The 24,112-nt window shown below is 39.5% G+C and overlaps 2 protein-coding genes across 8 annotated transcripts in view; both read right to left on the bottom strand.

Annotated features, from left to right (window-relative positions):
* The window catches only part of LOC118212409 (WD repeat-containing protein 7), a 161,564-nt gene extending 155,532 nt beyond the window's left edge, over positions 1 to 6,032 (bottom strand). For 2 of the 7 annotated variants that reach the window (XM_035390243.1, XM_035390247.1), the window contains exons 1-2: positions 4,126 to 4,313; positions 287 to 458 (exon numbers count right to left, since the gene is read on the bottom strand). In XM_035390243.1, coding sequence (XP_035246134.1) covers positions 287 to 458; positions 4,126 to 4,205 — 252 coding nt within the window. In that variant the 5' untranslated portion in view covers positions 4,206 to 4,313. Of the gene's footprint in view, positions 1 to 286; positions 459 to 4,125; positions 4,314 to 5,858 lie in introns of those variants that run through there. The other 5 variants (XM_035390250.1, XM_035390248.1, XM_035390244.1 and 2 more) reach the window with 4 other exon arrangements.
* A 1,084-nt stretch (positions 6,033 to 7,116) lies between these two features.
* atp8b1 (ATPase phospholipid transporting 8B1) overlaps positions 7,117 to 24,112 on the bottom strand; it is a 32,221-nt gene continuing 15,225 nt past the window's right edge. Inside the window, exons 4-28 of the mRNA XM_035389882.1 lie at positions 22,588 to 22,701; positions 21,664 to 21,762; positions 21,044 to 21,105; positions 20,598 to 20,670; positions 20,102 to 20,172; positions 19,810 to 19,892; positions 18,896 to 19,054; positions 18,629 to 18,717; positions 18,075 to 18,265; positions 17,645 to 17,853; positions 17,061 to 17,104; positions 16,370 to 16,526; positions 15,765 to 15,953; positions 15,371 to 15,483; positions 15,027 to 15,191; positions 14,647 to 14,758; positions 14,477 to 14,552; positions 14,223 to 14,352; positions 13,356 to 13,644; positions 12,782 to 13,005; positions 12,368 to 12,451; positions 11,922 to 12,167; positions 11,349 to 11,487; positions 9,760 to 9,890; positions 7,117 to 8,594 (exon numbers count right to left, since the gene is read on the bottom strand). Coding sequence (XP_035245773.1) covers positions 8,376 to 8,594; positions 9,760 to 9,890; positions 11,349 to 11,487; positions 11,922 to 12,167; positions 12,368 to 12,451; positions 12,782 to 13,005; positions 13,356 to 13,644; positions 14,223 to 14,352; positions 14,477 to 14,552; positions 14,647 to 14,758; positions 15,027 to 15,191; positions 15,371 to 15,483; positions 15,765 to 15,953; positions 16,370 to 16,526; positions 17,061 to 17,104; positions 17,645 to 17,853; positions 18,075 to 18,265; positions 18,629 to 18,717; positions 18,896 to 19,054; positions 19,810 to 19,892; positions 20,102 to 20,172; positions 20,598 to 20,670; positions 21,044 to 21,105; positions 21,664 to 21,762; positions 22,588 to 22,701 — 3,468 coding nt within the window. The 3' untranslated portion in view covers positions 7,117 to 8,375. The remainder of the gene's footprint in view (positions 8,595 to 9,759; positions 9,891 to 11,348; positions 11,488 to 11,921; positions 12,168 to 12,367; positions 12,452 to 12,781; positions 13,006 to 13,355; positions 13,645 to 14,222; positions 14,353 to 14,476; positions 14,553 to 14,646; positions 14,759 to 15,026; positions 15,192 to 15,370; positions 15,484 to 15,764; positions 15,954 to 16,369; positions 16,527 to 17,060; positions 17,105 to 17,644; positions 17,854 to 18,074; positions 18,266 to 18,628; positions 18,718 to 18,895; positions 19,055 to 19,809; positions 19,893 to 20,101; positions 20,173 to 20,597; positions 20,671 to 21,043; positions 21,106 to 21,663; positions 21,763 to 22,587; positions 22,702 to 24,112) is intronic.

The raw sequence follows: 24,112 nt of genomic DNA, 5'->3' as shown, positions 1-24,112 counted from the left end.
AATAAATAAATAATGAACAATATAAAATACTGCCTAAGATAAACCAATCTGCAAGGCAATTTAAATGGCCGATACTGAACAGAAAGGAAGAGGGACTACTCAACAGAGGGACTAGAGAGGTCAAAGCAGCTATGCCGGAGCTTCTGCAAGTGGCAAAAGGTTTGCATTAATCTGCCCTAGCCATTGTAAGCTTGCTTAATTTCTTTTTTTTTCTTTTTTTTTTTAAATACAATGGTGATTGTACTGCAATAATATTCTTGTTCCCCTGCTGACCCCGCCCACTCACCTCCAGGTCAGCAGTCATGTCCCACAGGCAAATTTGGCCATCATGGCAGCCAGTGATGATGGTGGCCAGGTCATCCATCACCAGGAGGCTGGAGATGCAGTGTGTGGGGGCAGTGCGGCCCCACAGCACTATGGGTAACACCAGGCTGTTTCCAGACATGTTCTCTCTTGAGCTGAGTGCAAAGCAGATGGATAAGAATGTAAGGCTGCAGTAAGTGCACTGGGACAAACAGCGTGGGTTCAAATCTTAATTCTATTAAATTGCAGGGGAATGTTCAATAAAACAAAAGACACTACATCACTCTCAGATCAAATGTACCTTTACTGAATGCAATACTGTTTTGCACAAGACCAAATCAAACAGGCAGCACTATACTAGAGCCTAAATTATACGGTTATTGTTAGTTAATGAATCCAACCATGTTGTGACCAACACAGAGTTATCCAATGACCCCCAAAGTAGAGCTGGGCGATAAATAGATTCATTTGAATTTACGTTTTAAAACTATGCAAAAAACAGCTGAATCATAAAATCGAGATTTAAACTACGAATGTTATAATGCGGGGATATACAGCCGCTAAGCACTCTGTAAAACAAGCCCCAATCCACTCAAGTCACTCATCTACACAGAACGTGTAGATAGGTTGCGTGTTTGCTCATTATAAGGGACTTAGGCTAATTCACTCAGCATTTCACCAGAAGACAAACTCAATGAAATAGCTTACAATGCTGTCATGTATTTATGTATATATTTATATGTAAAAAAAATGCACAATAATGAGAGCCTTGCCAGTGCTGTTATTTCTTTGTTATTCTTGAACAACTGTTATTGCACACATAGGCAGACTAGTTCATACAGTCTCATTCTTTTTTTTCATTTTAATAAGGAAAACACTTATTTGAATTATGTCTTGGACTTTTTTAGTTTATTTAGTGAAAAACAAGAAAAAAAATCTAGATTAAAATTGTGAATCGTGAAAAGTTTGAAATAAAATCAAGATTTTATTTTTTGGCCATATCGCCCAGCCCTACCCCAAAGACTGAACTCTGGAGCTTGACATCCTCACATTAATTTGAACTGGGCAGGACCTCCCTCACAAAATTACCAACTGCAGCATTACCACAACGGCCATTATCATAGTCCGACGAGCAGTTAATTTCATAAGTCATGCATTCATAAACGTTTCTGTACAACATTTCTCCAACAATGTTCACACTGTTAATCAGAAAAGAGGGTGAGGAGACAGTAGACCGTGAACACTGGTTTGATGATCGGTTCCCTGGGAAAGAAGATGAATGGCCGGTTTGTCCCATTCAGGGTGTGGTGCAGGGGCCTCTTTCCGCACGAAGCATCAATACTAGATGGACACTGTTTATGTAAGGCAGACGCTATTGGCTAATTAGAGTACAGCAAAATCAATTAAACACTGTACTACATCCTCACAAATGAACCCATCTATACAAAAAAAAAAAAACTTTTTACAAATCCATGCAGCCGTGTGGAGCTCATCCACAAATAAAAGGAGAGCAGTACACTGTACAGCATGCCCCTAAGCATGTTTCCTCATTAATCTGATAATCAAATAATTATTAGTCATACTTTAACCGTTTAGGCACCAGTAACCTAAAAAGTAAGGATTTTTATTACTAATATTCCTCTTTCTTGAACTGTCAGTTCGGGTTAGCATGTCTGTTTGTTTCTGTAGAAGGGTATTCAACATTTACAGACAACTAGTGTTAGTCCTTCAAAGCTATAGCCTATATTTGACCCTGACAAATTCAGACAGATTCTGATACAAAAATGGCTCTTTATTCCAAACACAAAACACTTTTCCGTTAATTCTGTGACAAACACGATTCTTTTACAATATTTTCTATTAAATCAGCAGGTCCTCTGACGTTGTGCAAACGTTGAAAAGACGTAATTGTTTACATTTTTCGGAGTATGACCACTGAAGCCACGGTTTTAAGAGTCTGTAAAAACTGGCCAAACACCTGAGACTTATTTAAATAAGGGTTAAATAGTGATGTAAAGCAGCCTGGATTTCCATTTGCCTAAAACCACTGGCATGTGATGGATCACTCGTGACAGGTCAGGAAAGCAAATCAAGGTAAGTCCCAGTTTGAAGGGCAGTTTCCCCCTGGCACAAAAGCCAGCTGTTATAAAGCACCAATTTGCATTAGCCATCGCTGAAGATATGGAGTGTCTGTCCGTTTCACTCATCAAAGCCATTTAAAACAGGAGAATTTGGAAAATATCCTAAATGGAGGAGACAAACCTCCCTGCACTGACCCAGCAATAGCTAAGCTACTGTCAAGACAAACGTCTATTTTCCTCATGCATTTATACTGTAGTTACCATAACAATGTGATGAGCTAATCTGATTGTGTGGCTGAGCTTGAAAAAAGATGCTTGTGATCCACAAGGTATCCCACCTACACATTTTCTTCAAGTTGTATTCACTTCTTCTTAAGGCACTGAGGGCTACTCTCTGAAAAACATTCATCCTTAAACAAAATGTTGGATAAACCAGGTAGTGTTTTATCTATATGACCAGGGCTTGGTCATTTATTTACAATTTAATCCTCAAACACGAATTCAAGAGAACAAAAAATTCCCGTCATCTGACATGCTAAATGTTGTTCAATATTAAACTGTTGATCCACAGCATAAACCCTTACTTTCACCATGCCACTATGGACTCCTTGTTCAGTAGTGACACCAACACTCAGTCACTACTGTGCCAAAAGCATCCATCTTCTAATAACATCCATCCAACTTTCCACATATCTCCATTATGTAAACAAATTTAAAGCCTTTGGAAGAAAATATCTGGATATCTGTACTGCAATACTATGTGGAGGAGTACAAAAGACTTGTCTTTCAACCCACATTCAAGATGCTGCATTCCAACAAAAAATCCAACAGTTACATAATACAGCATCTGATTTCACCTACAATATTTTGACCTAGTTCCATTCCTTTGTGAACTGGAAAATGTTTTCTTTTTTCAATCTTAGAAATGTAAAACAATTTCTTACGAATGCTCTCTGCTACAAAAGGCAGTGTGAAAGCATTTTCAGTGTGAAATGTTATGTAATCCATCCTATTGATTTGTCCATTCACTGGAAATATTTGGGTTAATGGATTGCTAACATTAACAAGCTTCAACTGCACGAGATTTCAGAATAGTCTCAAACATGAGCTTCACAATAACAACACAGTGTAGTGCATTTGGTGTGGTGTTGACTTTTCTGAAAGATTTAAAATAAGAACATTTGAAAACATGAAACAGTAACAGTAACCGGAGAATCAAGTCTTTTCGGCTTAACATGGTGCATAATACTAACAACATTCTCCCACGCAAGCATACTTCACACATCTTGGAAATGCCAGCCAAGAAAGCAATTTGATCTATTAACAGAACTCTTTCGTATTCATTCTCTGGTATTTGTACTTGCCCAATGTAAAATTTGACATTACGTAAACTACTGCCATTTTGCAGATGCTCACATCCAGAGCAGCTTGCAAGAGGAACATGGATGGTAGAAAGTGACAGATCATCCATAATAACACCGGGAATGACAACTAGGTATCAACGAAACTGTACACTACAAACACTACAAACTTGACAAAATAAAATACAAGGTTATAATTACAGTTACTAGACACTGTAACACAATTTATAGCCTAATTAATTGTAATAGCAAACCTGAGGTAACTTATGCTGAGAGCCAGAAGTAATTTTATTTTACCCAAAGAAATCCTGCCATGCAAAGTAACCCTGAATGAACATTGTACAAAACTGTTGTACTTCTACACCATTCCAGTACAGTACCTGATTTCTTCCTGTCTTTTCAAAGAAAGCCTGAGTTTCCGAAACAATCCTTTCATCTTCACAATGTGCACCAACTTCATTTTGTCAGCTTTCTCAGTTTCAATCCCAAAAACTAGGTAGGAGTAAGTAGGCTGTTTACTAAGCGCAATGGGGGCTGCTGCAGACTGCTTGTGGAAACCGAGCAACTACTGAACTGTTATCACAGGCTCTCAGTACAATCAATATCTTCGTGTTAAAATAACTGGGTTGAGAATGGATAAGGCAACCTCTGAAACAAGCTACCGTACATTCTGAACATGGGCTATAATTATTTTTAATAAAGGTTTGCCAGGCTTAAATTAGATTATTTTGCTCCTATATGTGACTGTGAGTGGAACAAAGCCATTTTTAATTATAATGTCCTTACAAAACGTACCATTCACCATGGTACCAATGTAATGTAACATGTATGCAGCAGCCCTGGAACAGGAGATTTCATTTAAGGAATCCCACATAAACCGTCGGCCTAACGCCAACCTTAACCTCTCTGTTTATCAAGTGTACCGGTAGTTAGCCTACACAAGTAGGCATGTGCATTTGCTCGTGTAATGACAGTGTAGCGCAGCCTAATTACAGGTGCACTCACAGTTTTATAGTAGTGTGTGTAGTCTACAGAATATAGTAATCCGAGCCCTTATCATGGACTCAGAACATGCTCTTTAATTTAGTGTAAAGAGTACCGCTCAGACTTCAGAAAAATTACTGGAACACCACATTGATTTTATTATTGGGGTGAAGACACATGAGTGAGCGGCACACACGAACTGGACGTCGGCGCAAATGACGTTAGATAGCATGCAGATCCCCCTCCCGAATACTGTGATGTTTTACAGAAAAGACTCCCAGAAGACAAAAACGCCCGTTTCAACTGCGCAAATAATATAACCAAGAGCAGGACGTAATGCGTTCGTTTTATATTTACTGCGTGCATTAAGTGCAGCAAACCAGTTGGCCGTGCGCTAATGCTGATGAAAGACAAACTATCAAGCGCTACCCAGCTGACAGTTCACTGTATGCAACCAGGTCTGGAGAGTGATGCGATAGCTAACAAACACAACACGGTTGATGCATACAAGTTAAATGTTTTACAGCACTGATGAAGCCACTTAACAACGTTTTGGTTCATTTAACACTGATGTAAATTTCCTAGAATAATCATCAACGACATGTAAGCATGACTTGACCTGGTATTAAACAAGAATCAGATTGCTGTTCAGGGCAAGCGTCCTAAAATTCAGCTACCTATTTTACCTATTTCATAACAGTATGAACTTGCTAGCCATCAACTGGCATGCCAGATCCCATGGTAACTTATACATTTTATGGACTTTCACAATGGTAGTGATGAAGCCGATCAATCTTGCCTACCAGATAAGATTAGCTCGCTGTCATAGAACTGGCAGTAAACAGTAAATAGTAGTCAGCTAGCTAAGTTAGCTATTAAGCTACTTGCAACGTCGATGTTATGTAAAAGGTTTCGGTCCAATGCGTTATCAGAATAAATTACAACTAAGTTCTCTATCAACACCCCATTAAATACCAATCTACTCGATGGGCTTACACTGTTACATATTAGTAAGAACTTTACATGATTTCATTATAATAAATGCATGCACCTGCATTGTCGCAGCTTGTTTCCGGGTTAGCTAGCGAGCTGACTACAGAAAACTAATCGTGAAATAGAAATGACTTACCTACAGACACTACTGGAACATTTCCTTTGTTTTGAACAATTGCGGTGAGTAGTTGCTATCTATGAAGACTAAACGATAAAAACAATTCAGTTTAATTTGTTTATTACCCTCTGCAGTTTCTCTCCGGTCAGCTGATTATTCAACAGCTTTACGGATACATTGTCGTAAAGAGAAACTGTCGTAAATGTAAGTACTGCGCAATGGCAGACCTTCGATGTAGACATTTGTATTGTGGCAAATATACCACGACACATTTGTAGGCTGGAAGAAAACTGTTTGAGTATTGAAAATTGAGTATTTCTTGCGTGCGCATTTATGTGGTTACCTTTACCCGAGAAGGAAAATCATTTGCTTTTCTTGCGTTTTTCCGTTTTACATGTCGTACTTAAATAAACCACGATTTAATGATCTGAATAAATGCAGCAACAGTGAAATAATTCAACAATAAAAAAATACGGAACTTATAAAATACATAATCATACTAATATTCACAACGTTGTTAGATTTAATTACATGTTTTTCATAACTGGTTTTATTTCAAAATGAGTTTCAGTTGGTTCATGTTAGGATATAAAGTAATATTTTATTTTTCACACATGATGTGTATGATAAAAATAGCTTTGGTTTTATGTTCATCATTTATTAATGCACTGTTTATCAGCGCATGTAATCCGGTGTTATTAATTGCTGTTCTGTACCAATATCCTTCCATGTGTTGTTCATTTGGCATTTTATCCTTTTACATCCTTGATCTGTCAAATAAATAAGACTGAAACAATGATAACAAGGGTGGATATCTCATCATATCCAGTGCGGACTGACTGACAAGACATACTGTGCTCTTTCTTACCCACAGAACCATGAGCTTATGCAATGAGACTGATATATGTAGACAGGGGAAAATGCAACAAAAAAGGTGAAGATTCTGGCTTTGGCAAGGATCCAATCACACAACAATGCAAAAATGCAACTAGAATGATACACATTATCAGAGAACAGACGATAACATGCCTTACTGTAGCCTTCAGATTGAACACCTTGTTAAACAGACGCAACATTTGCAAGATGCAACACTTTCCATATTGATTTCCACAGCAATGGCTTTTTATGACACAAATGGAGGGCTACTGAGAGTCCACTTGTCAGCTGCCAAGGTCCGACTGTGTATGAAATCGCAGCTGGTCCCTGCATCGTTTCCTTGGTCCCTTCATGCATGTGTAGGGAAAAAGAAAGAAAAAAAACCATGCCCAATTCTCATTTCTATTCTTTATTTATTGTCATTTTTACAAAGTATATTTGATAAGAGTTCTAAAAACATGTTACAAACATGTTGATTGTAAAAAGTCATTTTTAAGACTCAGAAAAGTAGGAACACACTGCGTAAGTGTGTTTCCAGAGTGACAAAAACAAAAATAATGGCATTTAAAAATCTTCAACAAATAAAAAGCCGTTGCAAATATAATCCTGGGGTATTAACAGTACAAAGAAACGATGGCAGTTTAGTGTAACAGCTGTATGATAATTTTATCCCTCTTTCTGCCAGTGAGCAATATTTTGCATTTATCACTGGGACCATTTCTCAGAATTGAGTCAGTACTGATCTATGACAAAACACATGCATGTCATTTATTCAAGATCAATGTTAAGCTGAGCCTCTTAAAAGAGAAATAAAGTGCTGATAGAAAACTCATTTTAACTATTACAGAGAAACCAGTTCACTTATAGCAAGGCACACTTCCCTGCCAGGTATTATGCCAAAAACATACATTACAAGCCTGTAATTGGCTTTGTGATCATTAACTGTTGCTGTTACTGAAAGTCTAATAAAAAATAAAAATACAAATTGGGAAGGGGGTGGAAGTTTGGCTGAAGAATCCAAGAGGGCAATAGGGCAAGGTTCTATAGTATTACAGTTAACAGTGGCATTTAAACAGCATTTCGGTTTTAAAACATGTACTCAGAAAAAATAAATTACCCTTTAGAAAAGAGTGACTGTGAAAGACTGCTATTTGGAGACATTAACGGACAAACCGTGCAAAAAGAAAAAAGGGTGACACTGATAGGCTCCAACGCTGAAATGACAAAGCCAGTAAAGCCCATAAAAATCCAGCCCAGGATACTTATCATTTTCTCCACCTAACCCACAAAAATGTCAAGCATCAATAAACAATATATTAAATTACAACCATTTTTATAACACCAACTCCCATGGCTTCCTGTTCATTGTGGTATAAAAATATACTGTAACCAGTAACCAGACACAACAGGAGAGAACGTATAGATCAGACACAATAACAGGCTCAGCTGTACCGTGAGTGAGTACTTAACGACAATCATTTCAAATGTCAGGGAGATGTTGTTGCAGTAAAAAAAAAAAAAAACGAAAAAAAAAAAGTATTTTCAATCCTGAGAAGTATAACATTGTGTGTCACAGATGAAACTTTAAAATATACCCAGGTCCCTGGTGCGCCGTTAGGCTTTCACAGTCTGGACAGGCAGGCACGTGCTGAGCGGCCCTCAGCTGTTCTCTGCCTGGATCTCTGGAATACTGGCGGGGGCGTCCCGCCGTACTGGCGGCCTTCGCCGGATGCTGCGGCCGGACGCGATGAGGTCGGCGTAGCCCCGCGAGTGGGAGAAGGCGTAGGCGGAGCGCCGTGACCGGCGGCCTCGCTCGAAGGGCCTGGGCTTCTTCTTCTCCTCCTCCTCTGCCTCATACTTCTTCCTGTACCTTTGGACCTGGGGGGGGGTCAGGAGGGCAGAGGTCAGCACTGGGCACCCTGATTACTTCCAGCGCTCCCTGGGTAACACTTATAACACCATAGGGTCACTTGGATTGGCATTAAATAATGTAGTTGTTAACATGAATTAATGATGGACAAATACGTTAATTAAGCATGAAATTAACTTTTCATTAGTTAGTTGTTAACAAATACATTAACTGATGTATTAGTAACCTGATTATTTATACATAAGCAAAACATAGGATAAACCTAATTTGGTAACCATTAACAAATGCCTTAACTGTTTTTTTTTTTTTTTAATTCCAGTATGAATTGGCATTAACTAATGTGGTCGTTAACATGAAATAACAATGTACAAATACATGAACAAAGCTGTACATGTGAACTTTTCAGTAGTTAGCAGTTAACAGCAACGTTAGTTAATGCAAATTTATATTGCCTTATGGTAGTGTCACCCTCCCCTGTTATGCAGTGTTCCCAGAAATGCCCTGACATCAAAGTGCTCACTGGCAGTGGTTCTCCTTTTTGCATTTAGCCTCATTTCCATAAACCTGCCTTAGCAATCTGTGTACTGTTGCAGGATGGTCAGGAGTGTATGGGTGCATGTGTGTGTGCAAAATAACATTATATATGTGAACAAAACCAGTCGAATACACTACACTAACAAGTATTAATTTGATGTATTGTAAAGTAAGCATTAAAAATAAAACTTAATTCCAGCTTTCTACAAAAGATAAGCATGTCGGCTCAATCCCCTTTTTAGGTGTATACACTAACATCGATTCGTTTGTAAATCAGACCCCAGCAAAATGTTCCATATAGGGGCATGAGAGCAGCCTACAGCTGTCATTCATGACGAATAAAATTAGCTACAATGTCAGATCACGTAAATTATGGGACTAATTACGGAGTTAATAACAGAATTTTCGATTAAATCCAGAATGATATGAGATCAGCAAATGTATCACCAACATATAAGATCAGCCAGTGTATCGTCTACTGAGGCCAGTTTGCTGTGGAATTGGCTCTAGCTCATCACAGGCATGGCTAACCAACACCAGTATCGGGAAGTGGAAATTCCACTCAGGCTATGCAAACGCTCCCCTGGTAACATGTAGATGCATGACTATGTACACAATACAAAGCTGAGGACGTCTCACCTTGTCTCCCTCAGACGGCCATATTGTTTTATGGAGGAACTGAATGCAGATGACAGGCAGCAAGCTAATGCCCACGGTCAGAATGATGGTGAGCCACAGGTAGGGCTGCCGCAGTGCATTGGAGGCCACACCTGGGGGACAGAGACACAGCAGGGGGCTGCCTTTAGCATCTCCCCTAGTGGTGCGTCTCACATACAGTAGAAGACAACACTGCATCGTCTGGTAGTCTAACCCCCCACCCACCCACCATGCCACAGCAGCATGGATCATATCTAGTCACGTGACCATAACCTTTGGATCACAGGCTAGCTAGGTTACCAAGTTATTCCAAATAAATTCTGTAAAAATCACAGCCAGCTATGGCAGTACTTAACATGAGTGTATCCTTTATGGACTGGTAAACTCAAATGCAATGTGCCATCCCAATTGTTGCAACCAAGAATGTCAGGACAGATATTTTATTTTTATTAGATCATATTTATTTTAATGGAAAGAGACTCTGGCAACAGTCAGAATTAGCCTCAATTGAGGTAAATATTTGTTGGTATATCTGAGATATAGGATGCGCCATCTAGAATTTTGTAAAACGATACTTTTTTGTATAAGCAACATTACATTCTTTGCCTATTGAAATCAAACAGTATCTGCCAGTGTACATACCATAGTTAATTTTCCATGTGCATCAAAACAACTTTCAATTAAATTTAAACAAATGTGCAAGGAATAAAAAATCAATTTTCCATTTAATTTCACATCCAATACCCTTTATTGATTTCCCCTTGTTAAGCTTATAATTTATGTTTACAATTATGCGACTGTACCATTAATGAATTGGATACAATAACTTACTTACAGTAATATTCAACATAACAGTAAATTGCAAATGTAAACCATTAATAGGTGGCATATCACATTTGACTTATTTGCATCTAAGTGATAAAATTCAATAGAATTGATTTCCTGAAAAACTCAAATGGGTGCTAATTAGCCAAATTAAGACCATCAATTCCTTGTGTGCTTAATGTAGCAAAAAAGGAACTTTGCTTGAGGGGAATCTGGCATTGCTGACTGCATGCAGTATTTTAAGCAGCCATTAAATTGGAACAGTGAACACATGGTCCTTTTTGTATCTTCAAAGCAACACCATGTTCCTAAACATAATTTTGCCGTCTCTGCTTTTATTAATCCACATTTTGGTCCAAGACCATTGTCAAGACATCCACACATATTTATTAAATAAGTTAGTCTACGGGTCTTCAAATTTTGTTTCTTTAGCACATTATTTATATCTTTGCATTACTTTTGGATAATGTGTTAACGTTCTACTGATGCCCACTAGCTGAATGTTTAACGATGAGTGGAAGTTGAGATCCAGGTCTTGAAAAAGGTCTTCAGACTGAAACGTCAACTTAATAAAAATTCCTGTGTGCAGGAGTATAGTGTTTATTCTGAACATTTCTTAATTTTGAGGATTCCCAGCACAATGAAAAAGACTAACGCAATGTGAATGCTGATCTTATTTGAAAAAATTCATATTTTTAAGTCAGTAATTTGCCATCGGCATTTTGATGGGGCACACTTGAACTCACCAGTGAAGGTGAACGCTGAAGGGAAGATCACATGGATTCCTGCACTGTGGATGTCGAACATGATGCCAAAGTATATTGCTATACTGCCCAAGACTGCAAAGCAGTTCACAAAGGTCCAGTACGAGGTGTCGAGAGAAATCTGTGAGAGGAAAAATCAAATAAATGAGAGGTTTGATATAATGAGAAGGACAGCATTGCAAGCTTCAAACTCAAACTCAAACACAGGGCACTTATATCACCATTTTGAGCAGGATCGTTCAATTTGAGAAGAACAGCATTCGATTTTACAGGCAAACTGACACTTATCATTTTGAAGCATCAAGAATTCAAAATTGTGGTAGAATTACCATGAGAATGCCATTTAAAACACTTTGATAAGCTTGTCAAATGTTCATGCACCAGCAAAAAAAAATTAATTAAATAAAATTATTTAGATAAAATGCATTCCAATCATTAAAAAGCACAACAGAAAAACTGGGCAGTCCAGTTGGATGAAGTGCAGTAGACACTTCAGGAGGAAGATCACTGAAAGGCACAGAGAGGGAATATTTCAGTGGCAAATCAAGGAGGTACCTGCATGTTGACAGTGAAGATAAGTGAGGACGCGGTCACCACGGCGAAGGACTGGTAGTCAGACGGAGCCTCTCCATCTTGTCCCATAGTCTGCAGGAAGGCTCCGTACGGTATGAAGAAGATGGTAAGTGAAGTAAAGATTCCATGGAACAGACTGATGAAGAAGTTCTTGTAATTGAAGAGTGACCCCTGCTGGCCTGGTAGGTACAGTTTGGGAAAGCGCAGACTCAGTTTGTCGTTAACGTCCTAAAAGAGAAAGAGTGGGGGGGGGGGGGGTGGATCATTAAACCTCCCATCAGGCCACTGAAACTGCATTCTGTTCAGGAGGTTACAAATCTATCCTGGAACTTTAAATTGTGAAATGTCAACTATCTCCACAAACAGGAAGTTAGAATTTTTATTTTAAAAGTATGGTGTCATAGAAGAATTTAAGAGCATAGGCATACCTGATCTAACAAGCCCACCAGCAGGACAGGAAGACTGCTGTAACAGACATTGTAGAGAGTAATGAACCAGTCTTCATATGCCACCTGTAAAATAATAAAAAGCGTTCATTGTTCATTTCAGGATCCCACAGCTTCAAAAACACTGGAACTTGAGTCTTTTCGTTATTTCAGTGAGAAATCACAGAAAACATAATGCCACAAATCAGAAATGTCAAATTTTGCAAATACAAAAAAGCAGCCTAGCTAAAATCATATGTTAATTATAATTGCAGTACCTTCTCTTAGCTTTGTAAATTTTGTATACACAGTGAAGGACATTTTCTTGATTTACACTGGCATCCTGCCTTAGGGCTGGAAGTAATAAAACAAAAGCCTTGTTGTTGGCAGACCCATTAAAATCCATAAAAATCTCACCTGTGATGAGAATCCGCTGAAGAAGGAGTACCAGAAGTGGACCAGGGTGAAGGCAAAGTTCTTGTAGAAGAAGTAGCGCAGGAACTTGCACATGCGGATGTAAGACCAGCGGCCGTGCACCAGCAGGAGGCGCTGTAGGTAACGGAACTGGGCGAAAGCGTAGTCGCTAGACATGACGGCCTGCATGCCTTCCTGGCCGCTGATACCCACCCCAATGTCTGCCGCTGAAAAGGGTGGAAAGAGATCAGAAGGGCTGCACGTTCCACAACAATAGTGCCATTATCTGGGGTTCTTCTTTTAGCAAGATAAAAACATTCCATAATATTACTTCACGCACACAATTACTCTCACACATGCAATACTAGGTGTTCAAGTTATTAACGTGACTATAAAGAAAGTGTAACAGTTAGATTTTCCATCTTTAACATTAATGGCAATTATTAAAATGGATTTAAATTTACCATAAGAATAATTAAAGTGAATATTCACACTGAACGTAGTAGACTCAAGACAACTACACATTCCTTTTCAGAAATCTTTAAGAATTGGCATGTGGTCACAGGGCTCCACTTACTCTTGATCATGTTGACGTCATTGGCTCCATCTCCAATGGACAGTGTGACTGCCTTCTTGTACTTCTTGACCAGGCTGACGACGTTGGCCTTCTGCTTGGGCGTGACACGGCAGCAGATGACCGCACTGCACTCGCACGCCATGTCCACAAAGTCAATCTGCCTCTGCTCCTTCTCCCAATCGTCAATCGGCTGGCCGTCCTGGGGGCTGGTGGGAGGAGGGGGCTTCTTCCTCAGTTTCCGCAGCTTCAGGCGACGCCTCTTCTTCTTTTTTTCATACAGGATCTCATTCTGTATGGAAGGGAGAGGTTCGAAGGTTCAAACACAATAGAAGCATGTTTTTGGTACATGACTGACCTCCTGTAAGTTTACATCTTCATTAAAGAGAGATATTTTTATTCACGAAACTCGTACAACCAAAAATTACAGACTTCTCATCATAAAGATTGAAAGAGCAAAATTTAAGTTTTGCTCTTTTTCTACCAATGTGTTGGATTTAAAGCAGTTCTGCAAAGAAGAGTGGGCTAAAATTCCTCTGCAGTGATGTGAAAACTGATGTCAAATAACAGAAAGCATTTGGTTTCAGTTATTGCTGCTAAATGTGGTGTAACCAGTTATTACGTTTAAGGGGGAAATTACTTTTTCACATGGGTCATATAGGTGTTTGATAACTTTTTTCATTAAATAAATGAAATAATTCAAAAAATGTGCTTTGTGTTTAACTCCATTTGTCTAATATTACATTTTGTCTATTCAGTATGACAAATATGAAATAATACAGGAAATCAAGTAGGGGGCAAATACTTTTTCGTAGCACTGGATACCATTTTGTGCGTAACTCAAAATGCTTGATGCCATGAGCAACATACCAGCCAACCACCGGTGATGATAAGGGCGTTCTTTCCAGGGTCCGTGAAGAAGAGCTCCTTAGCCTTCTTGTTCCTGTGTGTTAATGGCTCCTGGTTCCTCCTGTTGGCCTGTCGGATTCGCAGCTTCTCACTGCCACATACAAAAATGTGGGAAATTTCAGCATGCCACTGGGAACCTCATTTTTGACATATTTCTGAAGGATATTTCAATAAAATCAAATCATATACTGCACATGGAGCAGAGTGAAACCTACTTGACGTCCTCTCCGTAGTGAATCTGCATGTCATCGGTCAGAAGTTCGCAGGAGTACCCAATGTTTTCTGCAGTTTCTACACAGATTGAAGAAAGATTATTCGTTCAAGTTTGGTGGGAGGCAAAGTAAACACCTTAGCTGAATGTCTTAGCCTATTCGGGTGTGTATACCTTTCTTATCCCCGGTCAGAACCCAGATTTTGATGTCAGCCTTGGCCAGTTTGGCAATAGTCTCAGGAACCCCATCCTGGAGCTTGTCCTCAATGGCTGTTGCTCCAATCAGCTGAAAGACAATAACACCAATAAATGTTAGAGCATGAACTGAAGGCACCTTTCAATCTTTACAGATGGAGGAGCAAGCAAATATTGAAAAAATTGGGTGTGCTCATTAGAAATGTTTAGACAGATTGTAGCCAAAATTCTCAGTGGAAATGCAATGGGATATGAACCATGGCCCAATGGAAAAAATAAATAATTGGCAAATTGTACCAATGAGACATTTCTCCAAAGCGCTCAGGGGGCTGAATTAAATCCAGGCCCTCTTGACTCACCATCAGGTTGCTCTCGATCAGCTCATACACCTGGTCAAGTGCAGTTTCTCTGTCGCTCATTACAATGCTAGCAGCCTTGTGCTTCCTGGCCCAGTCAGCAAACTCCTGCGCGCTGATGTCTTTATAGCACAAGCAGAGGGTCCGAAGAGTCTCGTTGGCAAAAATCTACAATGAGCAGCAAAGGCAGTGAGGAACGCCCATACCATTATTTTTATCAGTTTAATTCAGGGAAACTCTCTCAAGGGTACAGCAGCGCCCTCCTCTGAAACCTTGGGTTTCATCAGAGCTTCACCACGGCATCATATGTGAAAGGCTTTAAGAAATAAAGGAGGGCTTGCACTTACGTCCAGCGCAGTCTGACTGGTCTCCTTGTGCTGAGAGCTGGGGTGCAGACGCTCATAGATGACCGTGTCTGCCCCCTTGCAGTACAGACGGATTCGGCCATCCGGGAACCGCACTGGCAAACCAAGAATGTTTTACATTGAGGAGGGAAAGGATAAGGGTCAGCAATGATGAACAAATCCCATCAGGGCTCAATGTGCACAGTTTCATGTTCCAAGCCTACTCCTAATAGTTAAATCACTATGAGACGAAAAAATAGGACAGCATGTCACTGTACCAGATAAACCACTGACAGTTTGACCAATTCAACCACAACCCTAATTATTATTGTTGTTCATCTGTACATCCCTTTGAGATAGTTGGCTTATTAAACCGTTGTGATTCCCCCATACTTACAGATGATAGACATGCGTTTGCGGTCGCTGTTGAAGTCCAGCAGGGCCAACATCTCGTACGTCATCTCAGTGCCCATCTCGCTGATGGTGATTGTATCCTGGGTGCGAGACAGGAAGACAAAGCCAAAGTTCCGTGCTGCAGTCACCAGCGCACCTTCGTCCGGGGACGCAGCCTGGTACACCAGGTCATCTGGAGAGGACAAGTAGGAGCATAGGGGTTAGCAAGCACACACAGGATGGCCATCCTTGAAAAAATCTCATTCTCAAGGATATCTATGTTAAAATTAAGTTTTCAGGGATTTCTCAACATCAACTGTAAAATATGTGGTTTTAAATCAATTTTAATTAAAATCAAAATGTACATCAAATCTATACTCCAGACAAGAGTACCTTATAATACTGGGATAGTAATAACTATATGACAATTAGGAAAACCTGAATAACTTAATTAAATGAAGTTGGACAGAATAAACTTAAATGCATGAGAAACCAAGCATACTGGATTTTTCTCTGAAGCAGGAGCACATAAACCCAGAAACTGAAACGTTATACTTTGTGTTTTTCTAGGGTGAGAAAACTTATTCCCATGCGGTTATAGAGTCTCACCATCCTTGTGCTCCACCATGACAGTGTGGCAGAGAGACAGCAGCTTGAAGAACTCGAGCACATCAGGGTCCTTTTTTAACTGAATGCAGGATACTAGGGAGTGGTCAAAAAACGGGAAGTTCTTCTCTGCGTATTTGTTCCAGTTCAAGTCCACCGGCTGGCCAAAGAAAATACATACGTATATTACAATGTTTTATTCACCTAATATGGTATGGTACAGTATAGTTAGTGTTGCCACAACCATGCTGTGACTCACGAAAAGATAATGCACTAAAAAAGGAAGCTAAACTCTTCTAAGGTAGCACCATTATACCAAAACATTCTAGCATTCAAGAAAACTATGAGGGGGTGCCATTAGTCTGTAATGAGCTCCCCACATTATATATGCTTACAGCACTGGAAGGGACACAATTACAATGAGTTATTTATAATAATGATCAAATAGCTGTATAAGAGTCAGACAGAGACGTACACATCAAACACTACTGCCATGGGGCATCCACCAGATTGACAATAGAAATCCAGTTAAAATGAAAGATGAACAGATGAACAGAGACAAGGAATAGACTAGTAGGATACTACTAATGGAAACCACATTGTCTTGTTTGTTTGTTTTTTGTCCATGATGCAAACAAAAAGGTTCATTTTTTTGATCAGTAATATGAAAAACAAGAGCAATAATATACTTTACCCGCGATCGGTCCAGTGATACACCTTCAGCACTGGTGGGGTCACCTAACAAAATAAATAATCAGGAAAAAAAGGTATGTTAAAATATGATTTTCTAACACTCATTTAACATTAGCTAGTAATGTCAATGATGTTCTCTGTACATCAGCCAAACAATCTAAGAAGCAACTGAGATGTATCAGTGACCCAATTACCTGACATAAAGCTAATGCACAGCCCCTCTGAAATTCAATACCACAGATCTCAAACATAACATAGCATGATGAGAAGAACAGGTCATTCAGCCCAACAATGCTTGCCATTTTCCTACCACTGAAGTCTCTCTACCATACAGATTGAAAGTTGACAGTTATACTGACCTAGAAAACTATAATTCACCACAGTACTGTATCAACTTTAAAGGACAGAGTTACTATGATGCAGACATGGTTTTATTTGGCAATGTCTTCATTTTAGATCCCTGAGGGAAGGGGAGGGGTATTTAAATAGGACTTCAATGCTGAAATTGTAGGAAGGAAAGACTTTTGGCTTCTATCAAACAAATGACAAGACAAGGAGGGATGTTTTTGTTTGAGCTGGCCATACCATAGGTTTTGCCGCCGATGGTGCATTTCTTGAAGGCCATGATGTTCTGTGTGAGGGTGCCAGTCTTGTCTGAGAAGATGTACTCAATCTGGCCCAGCTGCTCGTTCAGGGTGGTGGTGCGGGCCTTGGCCGGGGTATCCTTATCACCATAATACATCTGCAGGTCCCAGTTAATGAACTTGCTCTGACCCAGCCGGATGACCTCCACACTACACAACATCAAATAAAGATTTCAGACACTCTTTACACATTTAATGGCATTAATAAAACCAAAGATGACAATTAATTGCGCCAATCATTCACTGACAGAAATGAGATTTGCAGGCTGAAGCATTGCAAAGAACGCAAAGAATATCACATCCAATGAGAGTGGTTACTAGGCCCCGAATGGTGTAGGGCAGAAGTAAGACAAGAGAGGGTGGAGTCTCACCTGACGTAGAGGGAAATTGGCACCATAGTGTTGAGCACAATAATGTAGCCCCAGAAGCTGAGGAAGCCTCTGTAGGAAGCGGACTGATCTTTCCCATCAAATAGGTACCATGCTTGGCTGCCAATCTCCTGCCACCAGAAGGTGTGCCCGATTGCCAGACCAGCAGCCACCAGGATGAGGAGAACAAAGATCTGGAAGACCATGCAAACACATGGGTGTGTACTTTTGAAGGTATATATTGACACTGACACTATGATTGTCTAATATGAGGCCATGTATATGTGGCTGAAATCGGATGACTGTATTTATTAACAAATATTTAAATGTTTACCAATTATGGACATGCATGGCCTTTAGCCTGAGCCAAATATGTATTCTGGCAACCACACAAGGACACACAAGCTCTTAATCCGGATTTCCAATATACAGTCTGAATACATATGGAAGCAGCAAAAAAAGGCATTGGTACTGCAGTGCAACACTATATGAAAAGTCTAGGTTGCCCTTGTTCCTTTGATAACATTGCTTGTGATAATGAGTATCAATCATCTTACAGTGTAAACCATGTAGTTCATCAACTCATCAATTTTAGTCCTTTTAAACCGGGTCTTGCCACCGTTCCTCATGATCTTGGTATCGGCACCTAAGACAAAACAGCAATAATTTTAAAACCCGAACTATTGTTGCTTGCATGGGGTTAACAGCAGTAGTCAGAGTTTAAAGCAACAGCTGCCAGTGATAACAGCGAGAGTTTAGGCTTTGAGCTGGTAACGGTAAGGCAGTGAGACAGCATTGCAGCTGCGGTTGGACCGAGCGCAGACCTGCGAAGATGACGAGGCCCTGACACTCATCCGTGTTGCGGATCGTGCAGCCTCTCAGCAGCATGTTGTCCAGGTCTAGCGGGTAGCTGTCCTTCTTCCACCTCATGGTGCCTGTGAACTTGTCCAGACGGTTGTTTGGTTCCTCGCAAATGATCATAGCTGGGGAAAGACAAGGCAAGGAGTTACTCTAAAACTTCTGCTCTTGTGAAGGACCAAATAATAATTCTTCTCCCCCCCCCCCCCCCCCCCCCCCCTATAAGATAATTTGGAATGAGATGTTATAAACCAGTCTCTGGGACAATTATCCATCAGATATCAAGTTCAATCACAATTTCAGCTGCTATCAGCAAAACCATCTCCCTGTGAAACATTGAATGTACAAGTGCAAGGTTAAAATTTGATACTATTTCAGTTTTAGTATATTTTCAAATGGCTGAGATGATTTATGTTGTGTTATATACTCTATCCTTTTAAAGACAGTAATATACATTATCCTACTTAGCATTGACAACAAAAGAAACCCATCTGTACATGAGCCATGACCAATCATGTCACAGTTTACAACAAACAACCATCACTTGGGTTCTACCCATTTCAATGCCATTGCTAACTTGGATTATAACTGGACTGTATAATACATGAGGTGCCGACATGCTACTCCATCGTGTTTGCGTAACGAGCCACTTGTCCACTGCCTGTAATTCCAGCCTTGTCATTATTTAACAGTGATAAAAGTGTATCCATCTGTTCCATTTCTGCAAAGTGTAGAGAAAGTCCTGCAGGTTTAAGCACACACCAATAAAACCGGGAGTATTATCAGAACATGGCCCGCACACACATCACACACACCACACACACACGCACACACACACATCATGCACACCCATGCTTTTATCACAGATCTGCATGTTTACCGTCAAAGCGTGCCAGCTGGCTTTCCTCCTGAAGCCTCTCATCTGTCACTTTGAGGCCCATTTTGAACTTAAGATTAGTCTCCCTGAAAGATATGTATTCACATGAATTTACAGAGAAATGGAAAAAATATTATTATTATTATTATTACAATTATATTTTCAAACTGATTGAATACATTTATTAGTATTAATTTGTTTGCCCACTGTGACTAAATGATTATAATTCAAACAAAAACAAAACCATAACTGCATGAATGATGACATGAAATAAAAATGCATAAAAATATTTTACCCATCAAGCTCAGCTGTTTCTACATAACAAAGACTGTTGGGGTTTGAGCTGGACAGCAACAGAATGTCAGCCTAAATAAAAAAACCATACAAATGATGAGTATACACAGAAGCATGAGGACGAGTCCATGGAATATATCAACAAACAAATAAACACGTGAATATGGTCTTAAAAACAAATCAAAATTTAGCAGGGTCTGGAAGACAAGAATAAAGAGAGAAAAATAAACTGTCTAAATAATTCATAGGTTTCAGAAGGGGGGCATGTTTAAACAGAATTGGCCAGAATTAATGTAAAAAAGGGAGAAACAAATGTCAGAGTGCACCTCCATACACTGTATTTTTTATGGTAAATCTGGATGGTACTACCATTTTAGTGAGTAACAGACAAACATATACACAAGCACCCAGGACTGAAAACCCAAAGGTCACAATAAATATGAAAAACTTTCTTGTATCATAGTTTAAATAGACCCAAGAATACTGATTCATCTTACAGGAATGAAGTCATTCTTCTTCAAACGAACCACATCTCCAACACAGATATTCATCCATTTGGATTCTTCAAATCTGATTTGAAACAAATTAATAATTCAATTTTTTTTTTAAACTATGTATTTACATGTACATCGATATCAGCTGTCCTTCAAAAAAAAAAAAAAAAACAATCATCTGTATCCAAATGCAAAGGCTCTGTAAACATTTACCAAAGTTAAAATATAAGAGACCTTTAGAAATAGCAGGACTGATTAGTACCATGATCCATTTTCTGGTTCTTCGCAAAATAATTTGCAGAAATGGAATAATACTAAGGCAAGTCGCTTTGGCTAAAAGCGTCTACTAAATGAATGTAATGTAATGTGGTACAAGCATTTTCCCCCCAGATTCCCCCAAATAAGGAAATACAACAAAACAAACTACAGGTGTGAGACGATCACCGTACCTGCCATTGAGAAGGACTTCACTCTTCCTGTTGTTAATCTCTTTGTCCATCCTATGGCGTGCCTGTTGGGGGGGGCACACAGGTGATTGAAACCATTTCAGCAGGAAGTTGTAAATGATACACATGTCCGGTTTGGTTAAGACGCCTGGGTGCTGCCTGGACACTTTCAGTATTTTCAGTTATTTTCTGTAATTCTTTCCCATTTGTTATTTGGTGCTGTGTTGTGAGGTAACTACTGAGTGAGTCACTGTTACATTAAGGACCAATACAAGGCCTACAGTTATGTTGTCATTGTCTAATTGTCTCCAGTGGCAGTTAGCCAGCAATACGTTTAGCAGAGATGGACTTCTCTTTACACTGACGATGGCTGAACTGCCCAAACACGTCTCTTGCTCCTTGTGAAGCACTTTATCCACTATGACAATGTGTACAAAACGTTTCTTTTCAGAGTGAACACTACTCTTTGTCACTGGCAATGTTACAATGTCATATCAGTGAATGTATAATGCAAGCTTTTGTTTGCGGGGAAAAATACGAAAGGAAAGAAACCAACATAACGATCACAAGATTGCCTCCTACACACTCTCTCAAAGGCTAGACCGTGATTAAAAAAGACTCACCAGGTCATCCACTAGATCTTTAATGGCTGTGATTCCCAACACCAGAACCAAAGGCACCAGCGTTGTGTACCAAGGCAGAGTTGTGATTTGAGGAATGATCTGAAAGAAATACAGAGGAGAGCCTTGGGAAACAACCTCTTCATGTAGACACATAGTACCTCAGTCACTGGACGGACAGCTTTACCCCAATAATATAGACACAAAAACAATCAATGCCTCAACATGAACTTCACTAAGCCGTGGTTAACCTTACAATTATAAATCAAGTGTGTATAACTGGACTTGAATTTTGCATTTTGGAAATACATGTTTGATAGTGAAGACAATTTGGAACGTTCAGTTGAATGTACAGAGCACGCACAATTGGTCATTGCATCATAAGGAGACTAGAAATTAAATGGGCTTTTCAGCCATACCCTGTATTAAAGGGTAAGTGGTGAGGTAGCGTACTGTTGTGAAATGTTTTCATTTGACATCGCCTCCTCCTCTTACCAAGATATTGGCCCCATAGTGTTGCCAAGTCTTTGTTTGCTCTCTTTATCGATAATCCTTTTCATACATTCAGCCTTACCCTGCAATGTTCACGAATGTCACCATTTTAGAGGTCATGTGTGAATAACAGCTGGAGTTGGCATTCCAGAAAAGTTGTGAATGAAAAGACATCTCACAGACATGCTGACCAGCTGGAGAATAGAGGCCTCCCTTTAAACAAATTCTGAAATTCCCTCAAAGCAGACAATTTGTATGTCTGTTATGCATTCATAGACTTTCATACACTTATCCTGTATAATATCGCACAATTCCTTGCTAACATTATTTTAAACCCATTGTATGTTGACTTGTAACCTAATGGCTATCAGCTGTAAATTTACACACTGTATGTACATACTACTTCGCAACCAAGATTCTTTCATTCAGACTGACCTGTAGGATAAGTAAAGCCAGAAAATAGAGATTAGCCGCTCGTTTGAACTGCTCGTACAAATTCAGGGGTATGAAGGTGAATGCGTTGTATTTGTACGTCTTGATACCGTTCCCCTGAGGAGAAAAAAAAGTGTTAATAAATTATACTAAACATGAGTATTGCTACATCAGGCACACCATTTATACAAATGTAATCTCATTCTACAAACATTACTTTTAGAAGCTGGCATTGGGGGGATGTAGCAAATTATTAATAATTTTAATGGTAAAAACTTATTTACATCACACCTTTCTCATTTAAAAAAAGGACATATCATCATGGGTAAAAATATATATATATATTTAAAAAACACTTATGGTGCAGTCAAGAACTAAAGAAAGCAAAGAGACCACATCAGAAAGCATAGATATAATATACCAAGCCAGTAAGCAAAGTGGAGAAAAGTGGGAAAAGTGGAGAAAAGAGGAAAAGTGTTGAGAGAAACGGTGTTTTGGTCTTGGGTTTACAATAGAATAGAATAGCTTTATTTTTGGAACAGGATTTAAAAATGAAGATGCAGGTGCTGCCTAGAGGTGTTGCAGGAGGCCATTCCAGAGCTTGGGGGCCTTGACACTGAAGAGCCCACCCCCCAAGGTAGACAATCTAGTCTGTGGCACAGTAATAGGCCCTGAGCCATAACCAGAGGGCACAGGTGGGAGTGTACAGCCTCTCTACAGTCTCCCTTTCCCATTTTGTCCACAAAAAAAAAAATTTCCACGGTGTCCAAGTAGTTTTCCAATTTTCACATTCTCAAAACAACAAGAAGCAGACTAAATTGTTTCTATGGGATGATTTAATTGATAAGGGCCCACCTAGAACTTCATCTTGAACTTGAATGACTTTATATGAGCTACACAATACTGACATCAGAGATCCTCATCAGAGCTAGATCTTGAGGCTAAATCAAAAAGCCTCAGATAAGGGCTGGGCAATAAGATGAGGAAATGGCAGGTGGTTTAATAATAGCAAGCACCCGGACAAGAAAATCAGTTTTGCAACATCGGCGTCACGAACCGATATCATCAACCAGGAAATGCCATGCATGAGTGCAACACCAACAGTACAGCACAGATAAAAGGCTGTAGCTTTTTGAAATTGTTGTGTTAACCAAGTGGGCGGTGAATGATTGGAACATGCCACAGTATCCACAACATCCAACCCAGGCAACATTTCTGAGGACAGCATCTTCCCCATAGCTACATTCTCTCATTTCATTGTGTGCGCATACCAAATTGGTCACTCTGTGCAATCTCATTTTAGTTTGAGATCACACTTGCTGCTGGTGTCTTCAAAAATAATTGAATTAAATAAAGCAGGAACGAGGAACCATACACAGGACCACTGTACAACTTTCACAGGCTACATAAGCTGCTATAAAATAGTGGGCTGAATCACTGCTGCCAAGCAGGAAAAAAGTCAACATTATAAGAAATTCTTCAATTGCAAATGCATTAATCCTAAATTTAAGCATGAAATATTATGTCA

The sequence above is a fragment of the Anguilla anguilla genome, chromosome 14, assembly GCF_013347855.1.
Source record: "Anguilla anguilla isolate fAngAng1 chromosome 14, fAngAng1.pri, whole genome shotgun sequence".
Classification (NCBI taxonomy): domain Eukaryota; kingdom Metazoa; phylum Chordata; class Actinopteri; order Anguilliformes; family Anguillidae; genus Anguilla; species Anguilla anguilla.
This window is presented reverse-complemented; position numbering and strand designations above follow the sequence as displayed.